At 40.4% G+C, this 18205-nt stretch overlaps 1 protein-coding gene across 1 annotated transcript; it reads left to right on the top strand.

Moving 5' to 3' along the window:
• The first annotated feature begins 6535 nt into the window (after nt 1-6535).
• gja10b (gap junction protein alpha 10 b) lies at nt 6536-8018 on the top strand. The gene has a single exon (XM_015011343.2). The coding sequence runs from the start codon at nt 6573-6575 to the stop codon at nt 8016-8018; it is 1446 nt and encodes a 481-aa protein (XP_014866829.2). The 5' UTR covers nt 6536-6572.
• Nucleotides 8019-18205: the final 10187 nt, after the last annotated feature.

Genomic DNA, 18205 nt, shown 5'->3' with positions numbered 1-18205 from the left:
CCGGGTTGATTCTGAGCCTTGAAATGATTTTAACAGAAGTTTCACATAACTTAGAAGTTGATGTAAAATGTTTGTTTTAGCCACAAAATGATTATGTTCAGCAGCAAATAACATATCCCCAACTACAGCGTAGAGGAGCTCATCGATATATTAATGCAGCAGGCAGCCATGTAGTCTGATGTCAAACATTTTACTAGACAATATCAAACATTGAGAAGTTTTAGTTATTGTTATTAACAATAATTAATAATAATTAAAACAATAATTAAAACTTCTCAATGTTTGAGAAGTTTCTCAGTGTGCTAATGATTGTAATTATTGTTATTGATAACAATAACAATAATCATTGTTATTGTTATTGTTACAAAAATAATTAATGCTGGAGGAATTATTGTTATTGATAATTACAACTTCTAAATGTTTGATATTTGATCAAAGGTTATCAAACACGGCGTTTTGAAGCCAAAAATACCTCGGAAATATACAGAGCCAACCATGAGAATCAACTAATTTCAAGTTAAATTCAGTTTCACACAAACACAAAGATATAAACACAAAGGCATAAATGTTTGGCTCTTGAACTGGACCGTTCAAGCTAATTTTCTATTCGCAGCTTTACAAATCTTTTACATTACATTAGCAAGACACATTAAAACAAACCTTCACCTTGGCGTTTTTTCTATTCTTCCTCTTTCTTTTCTCCCTCCCTGAAGGATAAGTGCTTTTTGAGACAATGTTTCGCTTATTGAACTTCTGACCGGAGCTTTGGATGCAGCTCGTGATTCAGGTGAAGCGTGCGTTACCTACCGCGGCCACCAGAGGCCCTCGAAGAGCAATTGTTTTGTTTGTTTGTTGTTGTTGTTGTTGTTTTGTCTTTTTATCAATAAAATTATTTCTACATACATTATGAAATATATATTATTATAAAAACAAAGCACTTCATAGTGAAATTGTCTGTTTTTGATATTATAATGACATTTCTTTTTTTTTTTTTTAACTAAAGAAATAAATAAATAAATCAGCTCCACTGAGGGGGCCCCTTGGTAGCCCCAGGGCCCTATTTGGCTTCTTAGTTTGCTTTGCCTTGGGTCGACCCTGCTTGTATGTGGTGGTGTCCAGGAAATCGACCACTTTAACGCTGGTAGTGGACTTTACTTTGATGGATGGATTATGTGTATTCAGGTGCTGGAGGAATTCCTGAAATTCTGCTTCAGAATGGGTCCAGACCCCCAGATGTCATCCTGGTACCTGCAGTAGTGTAGGGAAGCTTTCCTGCACATACTAAGGGCCCTGGCCTCCCACTCGGCCATGAAAATATTTGCATAGGCCGCTGCAAATATTTTGCCCATGGCTGTGCCCTTAATCTGTAAGAAAAATTGGCCATCGAATATAAAGTCATTTCTTTTTAAATTTATCTCTAATACAGTAATTGTGTGTGTTCTTAATCTGGCCTCCTTGAACTGGGATATTTTAAAAATATGTTTTTAAATATATTTTTAAAAACATATTTTTTAAATATGTTTAAAAAACATATTTAAAAAATATGTTTAAATATATTTTTTAAATATATTTAAACATATATTTTAATATATATGTTATAGTATTAGTATTAGTGTATATTAGTATACACTAATACTGACTAATATGTCAGTATTAGTGTACAGACTGTCGATGTCAATTGTAAATAAAATAGAGTCCTCAGGTAGAGAAATATAAAAAATAGATAGAGGATATAAATAATGATTGACGCATAGGATTGTTGGTACTCAGCTGTTTCTCCTCTGTCCACAGAGGAACACTGAATATCTGACAGAGTGACCATCAGGTTCTTGGTCACCTTCCTGACCAAGAACCTTCCTGACCAAGAATACTTGATAGATTTTGTGTTTACTAGTAAAAGTAATTGCAAAAAAATGCTTGATTTTTACAATAAAACAAGATGTAGTAATCCTGAAATAACATCTAGAGAATAGCTTGCTGTGATTATTTGAATATTATATTGAAGGTGAAATAGACATAATTGAAATTTGAGTTTGAGTGTACCATTACTGTTTACCATTTTGATCACAGAGAAAATGTAGGTGGAAAATCTTTAAATGTGAGGGCATGATTAAAAGCACACTGATACATAATTGTACATGTCTTAAAATGGCAGATGATAGTTTCAGTTCACCATACTGGAAGAATGTAGATACATGATTGCATGGTTTTGTTTTGCATTTTTCAGTTGAATTAAATGTATTTTTCTTTTTTGTTGTTGTTCTTTAAGGTCATTTTGATAGTTTATCCACAGTCGTTTAATCTTTCTGGCGTTTTGAGAACATAACAGTTCTGTTTTGTGTGTAATGTTATTTCACAACTATTGAGAGCAATCCCCACAGTATTAAATAGTAAATTTAAAAAGAATTGTAAATCAGTTCCAAGTCATGTAGTGTTGAAATAAGATGATCAAAAACATTATTATTGTGAGATTATTTTCAGAATGATTTAGTGAAAAAAAAATGCACTTTTAAGTTCCTAATTCACAGATGATAATTTAGATTAAAGCCAGACTGATTAATGTACAAACAAAAATTGTCATTGGTACCAGACTTCACTGCTGCATGAGCATGAAATAAAATAAACAAAACCATCATAAAAATGGTTAAGATTTAGAAATGGGAAAATTCCTTTAAATATTAAAGGTATTGCCTTTAATTCAGCTTACTTAATTTCCTTTCACATTCAGTCATTACTGGGATAAATGGATCGGACTCACCTGTAACAGCATTTAGCTGAGTTAGCAGCTAATGCTAACTGGCAGCATGTAATTCTCTATTTTATGTTTAAACATGATGGTAACCGGTGACTCACCATCGAGTAGTGAATTGTTTGAGGATGTTTTGCAATGTTAGCAGTTTAGAAAGTTGCAAAGGGAAGCAACATGGCGATCACAGGATTCCAAATCCTCTAGGGCAGTGGTTCTTAACCTGGGTTCTATCGAACCATTTAAAAAGAATATCAATTATTTGCACTTCTGTTTAATCCAAATTAAGTCAGTGACTCCATACGGCCCCAGGGCTTCAGGGCCCCATAAATGCTAATATTTTATCACAGACCACAGATACTTAAATGTAACATTTGTTTATTGAGATTATAAATGCTGCTAAGTTTGATTTAATGGTTTCAGCATACATATACTAAAAGATTTTAAATTGTTTAACATTTTATCTAAGAACTGGCAAGTTTATTTTGTAAAAGTTCAAAGAACAATATTAATTTTGTTTTGTTACCATAGCAACAATCTGATGCTATGAGTTTAATCTTTGAGTTTGAGCTCTGTTGTTCACAAATACAAATTAGTAAACTGCGATTATAACTTATTGCTTGTTAGGTTGTCCATTTAAACTACTCCCACTATCCCAGATTTCATTAAATCTACGAAGCTGTTAGAGGTGCTGATGATTTTAGCAACAAAAGGGGCCCCAAGTCAACTTCTGCTCCGGTCCTCATACAGCCTTGAACCGGCCCTGCATGATGAGTTAAATCCGTGGCGCTGTGCAGCAATGCACAACAAACAGGAGATTTAATTAAATGCTGCTAATGTGGCTTCCGTAATTCTTCAATTTCGTGTCTGTTGAGTTTTTAATAAGGGCCACAGAAACTGTTGCCCAATTTAATGGGACGACTTTCTCAGATCTCAGTGCAGCTGTGCACATTAACTCTGTCTGACTAAGTGGACAACGCATTTGATATGGTTTTATGCATACTGTAACAGGAAAAATAATGCAAAAAATTAAGGCCAGCCCAAGCTGCAAACTAAGCAGCCGCTTAGGACCCCAGGGCTACCGAGGAACCCCCTCAGTGGAGGTCCACAGAGGAGACCCCCTCAGTGGAGGCCTATTGCCAGTTCTGTCAGTTGCAGTTGCAGTTGCAGTTGTAGTTCCTTTCTGCCAGTTGCAGCCGTCTGTTTGTGCCAGGCGTACAGCGATCAATCATTCGGCGTCCCAACAGAACACCAGCCCCCAATGTTTACTCGTTCTGGTCTTGCGCACTGCGCTCTAGTTTTCCGCTTCAGCAAGAATCCTGACTTATTCTACCCCTCTTTCTGCGTTTTCCAAATAATTCGTTTTTGGAGGGGTTTACAGGATAGATGAATGGTCCCTATTATCTAGGTGCTCCGCATTCCATGAAGTCATGCTCATCTTGTAGCAATCCAAACTTAATCTCATCGCCCTCAGTACAAAATGAAAACACTTCAGGATCTCAAGAAACTAAATGGATGTTTTGATTTTTTGTTGTGGGTTTAGATAGCGTTTCACTGGCGATGTTTTCCAGTGACATATAATTACCCAGTAATATTTATACATTCCCTGCCTACTTAAAATATTTTAATACAAAAACATGGTGGACCACCACCGCGCCCCGACCACCTGGCTTAGCAAGATTTCTGGGGGAAACCCTGCACAGAATCAGTCCAGTACCGGTCCACATTCTCAGGGGAGAAAGACTCGCCTGGTATAAATAAAATTTTTAGCTTTTGGAGTTATGCTTAAGAGAAATTTATTTAATCAAAGAATGTCATGAATATGTGTGTATGAAGGGCTGCACCAATTGCAGTTTTCTGACCAATCTCTGGTTACTAATGTTTAAAAAGCCTGACCTGCCAATTTTGATTTTTGCTGATATAAATTTCGTTTTTGGTCTGAAATGTCACTAAATATAGCAAGAAAGTCACAGTGGGGTGAATATTGTTAATTGTAAACGTGCAATTGAGTTGCATGATGAGTTGGAGACCTGACCTGGTGGGTCGGTCTGTCAGTCAAACCTCTTACTGTAGAGCAGAAAAGGACAGAGGCTGACTTTTAAACCTTTACTGATGATAATAAGATCAGGGGATAAGATGGGCTTCATGTGTAAGTATCGACTGATCACAGTCCCCCAAAATTAAGGAAATTGGTGCCCAGAAATCAACTGGTCGATAAATCAGTTGGCCAATAAATGTATCCTTTTATACATGTATATAATGTAAACAGCACTGCCAGAGATGCAATAAGTTTATAGCAGGTGTCTGAATGATCTAATGATCGGGCTCCTGATTGCAGCCAGTCCACATTGTTAGCAGATCTAGAGGGCCCCAAAATCAAATTTCACTTAGGGCCCCATAGAGGCTTGGGCCGGCCCTGGCGCAACTACAAGTTATTCCTGCGGTTCACGTAGAGCTGCACTACCAGAACTAACGCAATGGAATTTAAACTCCTACCTTGATCAAAAACTCTGGAAAGAAAAATAATTCCTCACATGGGGTTGATGTAAATATCCATACAGGGCAGCCTGTGTCCAGTTTGAATGAAAGGAGGCACACACGATCCGCGAAGAGGTTAACTTAATCCAGCTGCTGCAGTCACGAGGCAATACGCATAGGCAACACGCAGAGGCAACGTGCAGAGGCGCCAGCGGTGTGATTGGTCTGGCTTTAAATGCATAAACTATAATCCTATCTTCTATAAACAAACTGGCTTAAAAAATAATCAGCTCCGCTGAGGGAGCCCCTTAGTGGCCTTGGGGCCCTAAGCGGCTGCTTGGTTTACTTATGCCTTGGGCTGGCCCCGGGGAGGAGTCAGGGGAGCTTGATTTTTTTCATAGACTCTAATATTATACTGTCATCTAAATTCACATGAGAACGACTTTGTGAAGGCTTTGAAATGGTACAGCAAAATTCCAAAACTAAATTGAACAGACAGTCTGTGGGCTAACCTGGAGAAGGCTGTGGACAAGAAATGAGAACAGATTTTTCTAGACAGAGTGGATAGATACTAACAAGTTTACAAGTCTACTAACAAGATACTGAAAGACTTTTAACAGTGAAGACTGAATGCTGAAAAGGAATCACAAGGTATTGATTTAAGAGTGTGCACAAATGACTAGATGGACTTGCATAAGATTTTCCTACATGAATGGCCTTCATTCACTATATTCAAACAGGAAGGGATGAAGAGGGTTTCATCCAGAAAGGCTCCAGATCAAGTCAGTGATGGCAGGGTCAAGCACAAAAGCCTGTGGATACTGAGTGCCTGAGCTGCTGCTACTCTAAGTAACCTAACCTGCAAGATCCAGAGTAATGGAGAAACTTGTTGAGTCTTCGTTGTTTTAGTCATGTTGTACTGCCCCTGGAGCCTTAGGAAGCCTGAAAGCTTTGGACAAAGCTGAATATTGACACCTTAGTCAGCGCTATTTCCAGTTTAGTGTTCTGATAAAAGTGTGGCAGGATGAAACTGACCTCGGGGTGTTATAGGCCTGTGTGGAGGATCAATAGCTTCAAACTAGAGACCTAGTTAGCAGCAACATTGAAATAGAGTCGGCCACAGAGCACAGTGGGGTTTTAGCAGTCTTCAAGGGACAGTTAATGAGTCCTGATGTTGCTGCAGATGGATCATCTTTTTTTTAAGATCTTTATGATCAAATACACAAAGCAAGGGCTCTAGAAGACTGGTAAGTACAGCTTTTCCTTTGACATTTAAAACATTAACATAAAAGTCTTGCAATACATGTTATCTTCTTTATTCACTCAGCTACTAATAATGTGAGAGAAGATGGGAGACTGGAACTTGTTGGGGAGCATCTTAGAAGAGGTCCACATTCATTCGACCATTGTGGGGAAAATCTGGCTCACTATCCTCTTTATCTTCCGGATGCTTGTACTTGGCGTTGCAGCAGAGGATGTTTGGGACGATGAGCAAAGTGAGTTTGTCTGCAACACAGAGCAGCCAGGCTGCAAGACTGTCTGCTATGACCAGGCATTCCCTATCTCCCTCATACGCTACTGGGTCCTGCAGATCATCTTTGTGTCCTCTCCCTCTCTGGTCTACATGGGCCATGCTCTCTATCGCCTGAGAACCCTTGAAAAAGAGAGGCACAGAAAAAAGGCCTGCCTGAAGGCAGAGCTGGAGGGGCCAGATACTGACCAAGAGGACCACAAGAGAATCGAGCGGGAGCTCAGGAAGTTAGACGAACAGAAGAAAGTCAGGAAAGCTCCACTCAGAGGATCATTGCTGCGCACATATGTTTTTCATATCCTGACCAGGTCAGTGGTGGAGGTGGGTTTCATCATTGGTCAGTGTGCTCTTTTTGGCATTGGATTATCTCCTCTGTACAAGTGTGAGAGACTGCCGTGCCCCAACAGTGTTGACTGTTTTGTGTCAAGGCCTACAGAGAAAAATATTTTTATGGTGTTCATGCTTGTCATTGCCGGAGTGTCTTTATTTCTCAACCTTCTGGAGATTTTCCATCTGGGTGTGAAGAAGATCAAGCAAATCCTTTATGGATACAAATATGGAGATGATGACAGTGTCTGCAGGTCAAAGAAAAATTCTATAGTGCAACAGATTTGTGTTCTCACTAACTCCTCACCACAAAGGCTGATCCAGCTGACTCAAGTTGCCAATCCTGTTTCATCAGATCCTTACAAGGATGCTCAAAGAGATGTGCTGCCTTGTAACTTGGTTCCACCAGGTTGCCAGAACACAGAAGGCATGGACATCTCACAGCAGCATCCTGGACAGACGTTCCGGCCGAGCCAAGGTGACATCCAGCATTTGAGGCAACTGGGGGCTGTGGAGCGGCGGCACACTCTGGAGAATAGAAAACCGTCCTTCAGCAGTGATGAGTCAAATGGACCTCATTGCTCTGGTAAGCCTCACTTTGCAGGACCGCGTTCAACGCTGGTGGCCAGCCATATTGAGATCCCAGCTGCCCTGAGGATCCCTCAGAGGAAGCAGAGTAAAGTCAGTGTCTGCAAGGAACTCAGCGACATGAGTGATTCTCCAGAGAGCGACCACTATCCCACAGCCAGGAAGTGCAGCTTTATGTCCCGAGGACTGTCAGAGGCCAAGCTCGCCAGTCCGTCTGACAGCGGCGCCTCTCAGAGTGGAACAGATACCGAAGCCCAGCACTTCAACCAGGGGGAAAGCCCAGTGATGACCCCACCACCCCCCGCCTCTGGGAGGAGGATGTCCATGGTAAAAACACATTCCTTCTAGTGAAAACTGTAGCACCCTATATTTTGCTTAACCTAATATAATGCTGAAAATGTTTTTATTTTTTTTTGTGCTGATGCAATAAAACCACGCATATTTGATTCAGTGGAGTAGAAGAGAGAGATTTTTAGATTTGTGTTATTCTCTCCTGTAGTAACAGGACACCCAGACCGGTCCTGGTTCTTAACCCAGAGCATTTCATGATGATGACACATCATAACAGATGATGTTATGATTTTCTGGTAAAAAAGAAATGTCTCAGTTGATAGGACAAAATGATATTAAAAAACAAACTTTTCTCATAAGTCCTATGAAGAGAATGTAACACAAATCTCTGCTATGAAAAAACACCCCAAAACTTACCAAGCCATACAAGAAATCTGTGAAAACTGTGCTGTTGTCTAATTTTGTGTGGAGGGTATTTAGATGTAGATCTAATGCACAATGCTCCAGTCTAGTCTTCAAATAAGACCACCTAAATATGTATGAGTTAGATCAGTAGAATGAGCTCCATCACCATGCACACAGGAGCATTATTTAATGCTATTATTTAGAGACTAGGATAAAATTATGTTTTGTACACCAGAGAAGTTTGAAGAGATTTATATTAATATCCATCTCAACCGACATGACTTGTTGGAGTCTGAACAATATGTTTATTAATGCATATCTTACCAGTTCTACAAGTCAAACATTTCAGATAAAGATACTTTTATTTTTCAGCCATTCAGTTGTATTTAGTAGGCTCAAAATTACCAACTGGAGACAGCACCTGATTATCAGGAAATAGTAATCAAATAGTTTTCCATCTCAGTTATTGTTTTGTGATCACTTGCCTGATGAGGTTTGATATTAAATAACAGTAGCTAAAAGATTATGTTTAGCACTGAGGAGAGAATAAGTTCTGCACACTTATGGAAAACAAAGAACTTCTCTCCAAAATATAAGAATGTATTAACAAAATTTTATTTCTATATTTATTAGCAAGATATAGTAGTACAGCTCAAAACTGATTATCGGGTGGTGGATCATAAAACTCACTAATTTAGTAGCACTGAGCTAAACTACTGTAAGTAAAAATGAAAGAACAATGAAAACCACCAGAATAAATAATACATTCAATAACCAATTAAATAATGCAGTAATATCACAGCTCAGAATGAGTATGTACATTTAATAAATAATTTGAAATGAGGACAAATTAACTTTAAACTAAATCAAATTCAGCTTAAGACTAAATTGAGAACACTTGGTATGTGTTCAGCAGTTCACCATGTTTAGCAGTGAAGATCAAAACATTTTACAAAGTAATGTTTCATGAACTAATTTGCTAAGAGGTCTGGAAGGTTGATACAACAACAGCAGGCCTTTAATGTATTGTGGTGCTACGTTGTTCAGTAATTTATAAACTAACAGTATTTTAAAGTCTATTCTCTCAGTGAAGGACTTTAGAACTGGTGTGATGTTCTCTATCTTCTTGGTTTTAGTCAGAACACCAGCAGCAGTGTTCTGGATCAGCTGCAGCTGGAGGATTGATTTTTCTTTAGGCAGACCTGTGAAGATATAACTCAAGATATAGATTGCAGAATAATATCCATCCATCCATCCATCCATCCATCCATCCATCCATCCATCCATCCATCCATCCATCCATCCATCCATCCATCCATCCATCCATCCATCCATCCATCCATCCATCCATCCATCCATCCATCCATCCATCCTCTTCTGCTTATCCGGGGTCGGGTCGCAGGGGTAGCAGCTTAAGAAGGAGACCCAGACTTCCCTCTCCCCAACCACTTCTTCCAGCTCCTCCGGGGGAATCCCAAGGCGTTCCCAGGCCAGCTGAGAGACATAGTCCCTCCAGCGTCGTGGGTCTTCCCCGGGGCCTCCTCCCGGTGGGACGTTCCCAGAACACCTCACCAGGGAGGCATCCAGGAGGCATCCTGACCAGATGCCCGAGCCACCTCAACTGGCTCCTCTCGACGTGGAGGAGCAGCAGCTCTACTCTGAGTCCCTCCCGGATGACCGAGCTTCTCACCCTATCTCTAAGGGAGAGCCCAGCCACCCTACGGAGAAAACCCATTTCGGCCGCGTGTATCCGGGACCTCGTTCTTTCGGTCATGACCCAAAGCTCTTGAGGGTGGGAAGGTAGATCGACCGGTAAATCGAGAACTTCTCTTTTTGACTCAGCTCTCTCTTCACCATGACGGACCGGTACAGCGCCCGTTTCACAGCAAACGCTGTCCCAATCCGCCTGTTGATCTCCCACTTCCTTCTTCCCCCATTCGTGAACAAGAACCCCAGATAAGTATCTGGTAAGTATCTGGGGTTCTTGGCGTGAGTTTAAGTAAACTCCTCCACTTGAGGCAGGACAACCCCCCTGACCCGGAGAAGGCAGAATAATGTATATGGTGGAAACATAGAAATATTAAGTCTTTAAAAAAAAAAAAAAAACTTTCAAAAGAGAAAAACCTACTTTTTGGATAACAAAAGACTAACCACAAATGTTTTTTGTCTTTCAGAGCATGATTCTGGAGTTGTCTTCAATCATGAAGAAGTGAACCAGAAACATCCATGTTGGCGTGAGGCCAGAGGCACCGAGGACTTCTGTAGACATAAACACTCACATCATGTTTCACCTCATTTCTAGTTTCAGTGTAACTTTCACTATCTGATGGTATTCACTCATACACTTAGAGTTTCTGTGTTTAGGTTTGTGGATCCAGTCACTGGTTCATTTGTGTCAATTCATGCATGGCTGGACAAAAAGTGAGTCTTAACATCTTATATCACAGTGTTTCTCAACCCTGGTCCTCACCACCCCCCTGCTCTGCATGTTTTAGATGTGCCTCTATTCCAGAACAGCTGATTCAAATGATTCCATGACATCAAGTACTGCAGAAGCCTGTTAATCACCCAGAGATACAATTCAGGTGTATCTGAATTGGCAGAAGGGAAACACCAAATACATGCAGGACAGTGTGGCAGTGAGGACCAGGGTTGAGAAACACTGTTATATAGCAAAGATGTTGGGTTACAGGATGTAACCCAACATCTGTGGGCAATGATAGAGAAATACAATAAAAACATTTTTGACAACATTTTCAGATGTTTCTTGCGCAGTATACGCTTCTAACTTATTCTTATATTTTTTGTTCTTTTTACAGAGAGGGGACATTATCACCAGCTACTGACTGTGCATTAGTCCAGTGTTTCCCAACCCTGGTCCTCAAGGCACATTGCCCTGCATGTTTTAGGTGTTTCCTTGCTTCGGCACAGGTGATTTCAATTAGCAGGTGTTTGCTGAACTGCAATCAGGTGAATGAGGTGCATTAAAGCAGGGAAATTTCTAAAACATGCAGGACAGTGAGCCTTGAGGACCAAGGTTGGGAAACACTCAACTTTAACTTCATAGTACTGAACAACTTATTTTTGTATCATTAAATAATTTTTATTTGTCAGGTATTAGAAAACATTAACCAGCATGAGGTGTGTTATAACATTTAGCTGATATACTGTATGCTTTAGTTATTTTCATTTAGGTAAGTGGGAATGTCCTTCTAACTTAATACAAATATGTATATCATAATCTAATCTCAGTACCTCTGGGGCTCTATGACTCCTCAGAGGTTCAGAGAATATTTGGGAGCAAACAGCATCATGAAGTCCAAGGAACAGAGCAGATCAGGGAGAAGCTGTGGAGAAGCTTATTGGACATGACTGTCCATCATGTGGAAATGGAAAGAATACGGCACAACTGTTAACCTACCATGACAAGGCCATCCACCTTAACTTCCAGCTGAACAAGGAGAGCTCTAACCAGAGATGCAGCTGAGAGGCCCTTAGTGACTCTGGACCAAATGATCCACAGCTCAGAGGGGGGATCTGTCCACAGGAAAGCTATTAGTCATCACTGCACAAATATGATCTATATGGAAGAAAGCCAACGTTAAAATAAAATCATAAGAAGTCCCATTTGCCATGTTGGACACAGCAAACATGTGGAAGAAGGAGCTTTCAGAGTAGACAAAAAAAATTAGTTTTTAGCCAAAAAACAAAATGCTATAGAGAACTAAGACTGCACAACTGCACATCACTCTGAACACACCATCCCCACTGTCATATATGGTGGTGGCAGCATCATGCTCTGGGGTTGTTTCTCTTCAGCAGGATCAGGGATGATGGACAGAGTTGACAGAAGATGGATGGAGCAAAACACAGAGAAATGCTGTTAATCTAAAGACTTGAGGCTGGGTGAAGTTCAGCTTCCAGCAGGACATCCACCCTAAACATAAAGCCAGGGTTACAGTGGAATTATTTAAAACAAAATATATTCATGTGTTAGTCAAAGTCCAGATCAGCAGCAGGGCCGAGCGCAAATCGTGACACCGCACCTACTAATGGCACTTCCGGTGGCAGGTGTGACACCTGCCACAAGTGCCACTGCTTTCGGGACTAGCTGCCAGTGCTGCCACTGCGTTCGGCTGACTTCGGCTGACCTTGGCACCTCGTACTGGCACTTCCGCTGACACCTGCCACAAGTGCCACTGCTTTCGGGACTAGCTGCCAGAGCTGCCACTGCGTTCGGCTGACTTCGGCTGACCTCGGCACCTCGTACTGGCACTTCCGCTGACACCTGCCATTAGTGCCACTGTTTTCGGGTCTAGCTGTCAGTGTTGCCACTGACTTCGGCAAATGGACTACATATCCCATGATGCTTTATTACTAGTAGAAGAAGAACTTAAAGACAGACGAAGAAGACAGAATTTAATAAGAGTTTTTTTTCGCAGAAATACTTATGTTAGCTGAATTCCTACACGTTTTGGACGTTTCGTTCATCCTATTTATTCACTAAAGTTCATCTGAATAATCCAGCCGACTCCTTTCGTCTTTGAATTAATCAAATACACAGCAGGTATCAGGGATGCCATTGGTTTCGGCACCTTTGTAACAGCTGAGTCTGGCCTCCACTAGAGCTGCCGTTAGGTGTCCAGAATGTTTCAGAGCTGTCACAACTGGTGCCGATGTTTTGGGGGATGGCAATGACAGTTTTTGGAAAACGTGTTATTTATATTGCCTGTTTATAAATTTGTATTTCAATGGTAATTGTATTAGTTAATTATCCTTGAATATTTTTGACTTAATTTAATTGAAGGAAGATGGCCAAAGTAATTGAATCTACCACTAAGTATCACCATTACAGTGGAACCTGTTGAACCCCGTTGGGTTGCCAGATAGGGCTTTGGCCAAGATGGAAATACGTAGCAGTTGTGTAAAACGTATATTGTAGAAATTAATAAAGTTTGAAAAATAATTTTTAAGCGTAATGATTATAATTTCTCATGGATGAATAATAAGTTATTTGATCATGATGTAGTAAATTCACACTAAACATGAATTTTACAGTAGACTTCAAATGATTTCAGAGAGGGATTTTATAATACACAAATATTTTAGTTCTTGGCTATTGAAAACTTAAATCATATGTTATTGCTGTTTAAAGTATTTACATACAATGGCTAATAAATATTGACAAATCAATTACTATGCATATACTTTGTGACATAAACTTTAAAAAATGTTGAAACATATCTGCCAAATAAAATAATATGTAAACAGCACAATTTTCTTTGAAAAAAGCATTTACATCTTAAGTATAAACTAAAGTAATTTTTATTTCCAAAAATATGTAACAATCTTGTTCTTAATGGTGCTTAAGATTCACACATTGTCAAAGTTTTTGAGATGTACGTACTTTGTGTTTTGACTTATCATTATTCAATATTAGTGTAAAAAATTTGAAGGTGGTTTAACTTGAAAGTGAAAGTCCTCCTGCTGCCTTGAAAATGCTGTTGAAATGCATTTTGTAGCTCAGATTTTAGTCATTCTCTCATCTTTGAATAAGAAAACTTTGAAGACAATGAACAGAACCAGAAACAAACACAGAGAAGCAACCTTCATGTATGCCACACAAATCTGTAATGAACTTGACAAATAATGAAAAATAGCAGAGATTAAATGTATTAAATAATAAGTAATAACTCTTTAAAACTGGTTAACAGGCATTTTTGGAAAATTATGATAACATGTTGCTTTTTTTAAAAATTGCATTACCTTAACAAAAAACAATGAAAGTTATAGTGGCTGCCTGGTCTATTAGATAATAGTCATAACTTATGACATCCTGTGCACTGTCATGGAACCATGCTGAACATAATGTTACTCTGGAATTGTCAATATCTCATGTTGCCACTGTCACAAATATTAACTAATAAGTCAATATTAGTGAACTTACCCGGTTTAATAATCAATAGCATTATATTAAGGTCACTGTATGAAAATAATTATAATCCGGAATTGACAGGAGCTTGTCAGCACTGACATACCATGGCAACCGAGTGTCAGTTGTAGTGGTAGGTACCTAGTGGTAGCTATTATCAGCTGTTGCAGAAGAGGTCCCATCTGACAGTGCAGGAGTTGTCTTTCTCTGTTTAAGTCTGAACACCAGCTGTATATTTAAATATGTATGAGAATTATGTTGGAATTAAGATATATTTTATTTCTATTTGAACTAAAGTTATTCATATGCTACATTCTATCTGAAACAGATAGAGAATGAGGTTAGCAGCCTGTGGCATCCATGGGCACCTTACTTGTGCCACCTTACCCAGTGGTAAGGTGGCACAAGTGGCACCTTACCCAGAAGCCCGTGGCACAAGTGACAGCTTATGGCAACTGTCAACATGTTTTCACTGAGGCTGTTTATTGGAAACTGAAATTTGAGACTGTATAAAAAATAGACCAGGGTATATTTGCTTTTCTAAGGGAACAGAATACTTAAGAGGAAATGCAATACTTTGTGCCAGATCCACCATTATTTTCATTAATTATAAATTCATTCATATTAAATCTGACACAGAAGCTGTCACCAAAGAATATTCTATTCCTATTCTATTGTTTTCCCCACTAAGCATATTTAAATATGCTGAAGTATGTATAATACAATTAAAAATACTTTAAAAATACAACTGTTTATAAATACGGTTGCATGTATAAGGTTTCCAGTAACAAAACAGCGTGTTATGAAAGATTAAATGTTCAAATACGTCATTGTGCCTGTTAAACATATAACGCTGAGTGGAGCGGTCGAACGCTATAAGATGGCCGCCCTAAATCTCGTCAGCAAAAATAGGAGAGAGCGGTCCGTGAGGCGTGGGAGGTGCCAGTATGAGGTCGTGGAAACCCTTGGAAGGTGCCGAAGTCAGCCGAAGTCAGCTGAACGCAGTGGCAACACTGACAGCTAGACCCGAAAACAGTGGCACTAATGGCAGGTGTCAGATGAAGTGCCAGTACGAGGTGCCGAGGTCAGCCGAAGTCAGCCGAACGCAGTGGCAGCTCTGGCAGCTAGTCCCGAAAGCAGTGGCACTTGTGGCAGGTGTCAGCGGAAGTGCCAGTACGAGGTGCCGAAGTCAGCCGAAGTCAGCTGAACGCAGTGGCAACACTGACAGCTAGACCCAAAAACAGTGGCACTAATGGCAGGTGTCAGATGAAGTGCCAGTACGAGGTGCCGAGGTCAGCCGAAGTCAGCCGAACGCAGTGGCAGCTCTGGCAGCTAGTCCCGAAAGCAGTGGCACTTGTGGCAGGTGTCAGCGGAAGTGCCAGTACGAGGTGCCGAGGTCAGCCGAAGTCAGCCGAACGCAGTGGCAGCTCTGGCAGCTAGACCCGAAAGCAGTGGCACTTGTGGCAGGTGTCAGCGGAAGTGCCAGTACGAGGTGCCGAGGTCAGCCGAAGTCAGCCGAACGCAGTGGCAGCTCTGGCAGCTAGTCCCGAAAGCAGTGGCACTTGTGGCAGGTGTCACACCTGCCACCGGAAGTGCCATTAGTAGGTGCAGTGTCACGATTTGCGCCTGCTGTCTCTCCAGACCAGATATGAAAAGTGCTGTTCATAAACACTGACTGAGTTTGAGTTGTTTTGAAAAGAAAAATGAACAAAATGTGTTGGTCTTTCACATTAAATTCCAATTGAATATATGTATTTTTGTGGACACAAGGTACATCACTGTACGTGTTGGAACTTGAAATATGAACTTTCTATCTGTTCCATGTGCAACAGAGATTTGGGTTAACGTTTTCTACTGTAATTTTTTATGAGGCTACATTTATACCAAACTGGCCACAGGCTAAATTGCAGGAAGTTTTACTATTTTTAAAGGTTTTATTGACTTTAGTCATCTTTATTTGATAATGAATTGACAGCAAAGTGGGTAAAGGGAGAAAGAGGAAAACATGCGGCAAAGGTCACCAGGCCGGGAATGGAACCTGCGACAGCCGCTTCAAGGACGGAGGCCTCCATATGTGGGTTGTGCTTTGCCCTTGCGCCACCACAGCACCCACAGCTTTATTGTTTTCTAAATAATACATGAACAGTGATACTGTTTGTTTAAACAACGCATATTGTAACCAACATGTCCTTTGCTTCTCACCTTAAGACTGCCAGCAGTTGTTCCAGATGCTCCTACTCTCACCCAGAGGGAAGGATTGCTGCAAATTCACTGATTAAAGAGTTACTAAGTGTTCTTAACTGTTTATCAATTTATCATTGTGAACTGAATTTCTTTATGTTGTATTACCATTAGAACTGAACTGGAATGTTTCTAAATTAATTTAGATAATGTTGCATTGATTTGATTTTATAGTTTTCCATATGATTTTGATCTATTTGAGATGATGCACACTACAGGTGCTGGTCATAAAATTAGAATATTGTGATAAAGTTCATTATTTTCCATAATGTCATGATAAAAATTAAATTGTCATATATTTTAGATTCATTGCACACCAACTGAAATATTTCAGGTCTTTTATTGTTTTAATTTTGATGATTTTGGCAAACAGCTCATGAAAACCCAAAATCCCTGTCTCAAAAAATTAGAATATTATGAAAAGGTTCTCTGAACGAGCAATAAAAATAATCATCTGAATCAACAAAGTAACTCTAAACACCTGAAAAAGATTCCTGAGGCCTTTAAAAACTCCCAGCCTGGTTCGTTACTCAAAACCGCAATCATGGGTCAGACTGCTGACCTGACTGCTGTCCAGAAGGCCATCACTGACATCCTCAAGCAAGAGGGTGAGAAACAGAAAGAAATTTCTGAACGAATCGGCTGTTTGCAGAGTGTTATATCAAGGCACCTCAGTGGGAAGTCAGTAGGAAGGAAAAAGTGAGGCAGAAAACGCTACACAACGAGAAGAGGTGACCGGACCCTGAGGAAGATTGTGGAGAAGGGCCGATTCTAGACCAAATTAAATTTTCATCTCCATAAAACTTTTCAGCAGATGGAAGCATGAAGTGCTCCAAAATCTTCTGATAGCTGCTGCATTGATCCTGCCCTTGATAAAACACAGTGGACCAACACCAGCAGCTGACATGGCACCCAGACCATCACTGACTGTGGGTACTTGACACTGGACTTCTGGCATTTTGGCATTTCCTTCTCCCCAGTCTTCCTCCAGAGTCTGGCACTTTGATTTCCGAATGACATGCAAAGTTTGCTTTCATCCGAAAAAAGTACTTTGGACCACTGAACAACAGTGGTCCAAAGTGCTGCTTCTCTGTAGCCCAGGTCAGGCGCTTCTGCCGCTGTTTCTGGTTCAAAAGTGGCTTGACCTTTGACCTGGGGAATGCGGCACCTGTAGCCCATTTCCTGCACACGCCTGTGCACAGTGGCTCTGGATGTTTCTACTCCAGACTCAGTCCACTGCTTCCCCCAAGGTCTGGAATCGGCCCTTCTCCACAATCTTCCTCAGGGTCCGGTCACCTCTTCTCGTTGTGTAGCGTTTTCTGCCACACTTTTTCCTTCCTACTGACTTCCCACTGAGGTGCCTTGATATAACACTCTGCAAACAGCCGATTCGTTCAGAAATTTCTTTCTGTTTCTCACCCTCTTGCTTGAGGATGTCAGTGATGGCCTTCTGGACAGCAGTCAGGTCAGCAGTCTGACCCATGATTGCGGTTTTGAGTAATGAACCAGGCTGGGAGTTTTTAAAGGCCTCAGGAATCTTTTTCAGGTGTTTAGAGTTACTTTGTTGATTCAGATGATTATTTTTATTGCTCGTTCAGAGAACCTTTTCATAATATTCTAATTTTTTGAGACAGGGATTTTGGGTTTTCAAGAGCTGTTTGCCAAA

Source organism: Poecilia mexicana, unplaced genomic scaffold, assembly GCF_051168715.1.
Source record: "Poecilia mexicana isolate PSO_F unplaced genomic scaffold, ASM5116871v1 scaffold_21, whole genome shotgun sequence".
NCBI lineage: Eukaryota > Metazoa > Chordata > Actinopteri > Cyprinodontiformes > Poeciliidae > Poecilia > Poecilia mexicana.
This window is presented reverse-complemented; position numbering and strand designations above follow the sequence as displayed.

Coding starts and splice junctions, on each gene's coding strand:
- gja10b (XM_015011343.2), top strand. CDS start 6,573: ATGGGAGACTGGAACTTGTTGGGGAGCATCTTAGAAGAGGTCCACATT.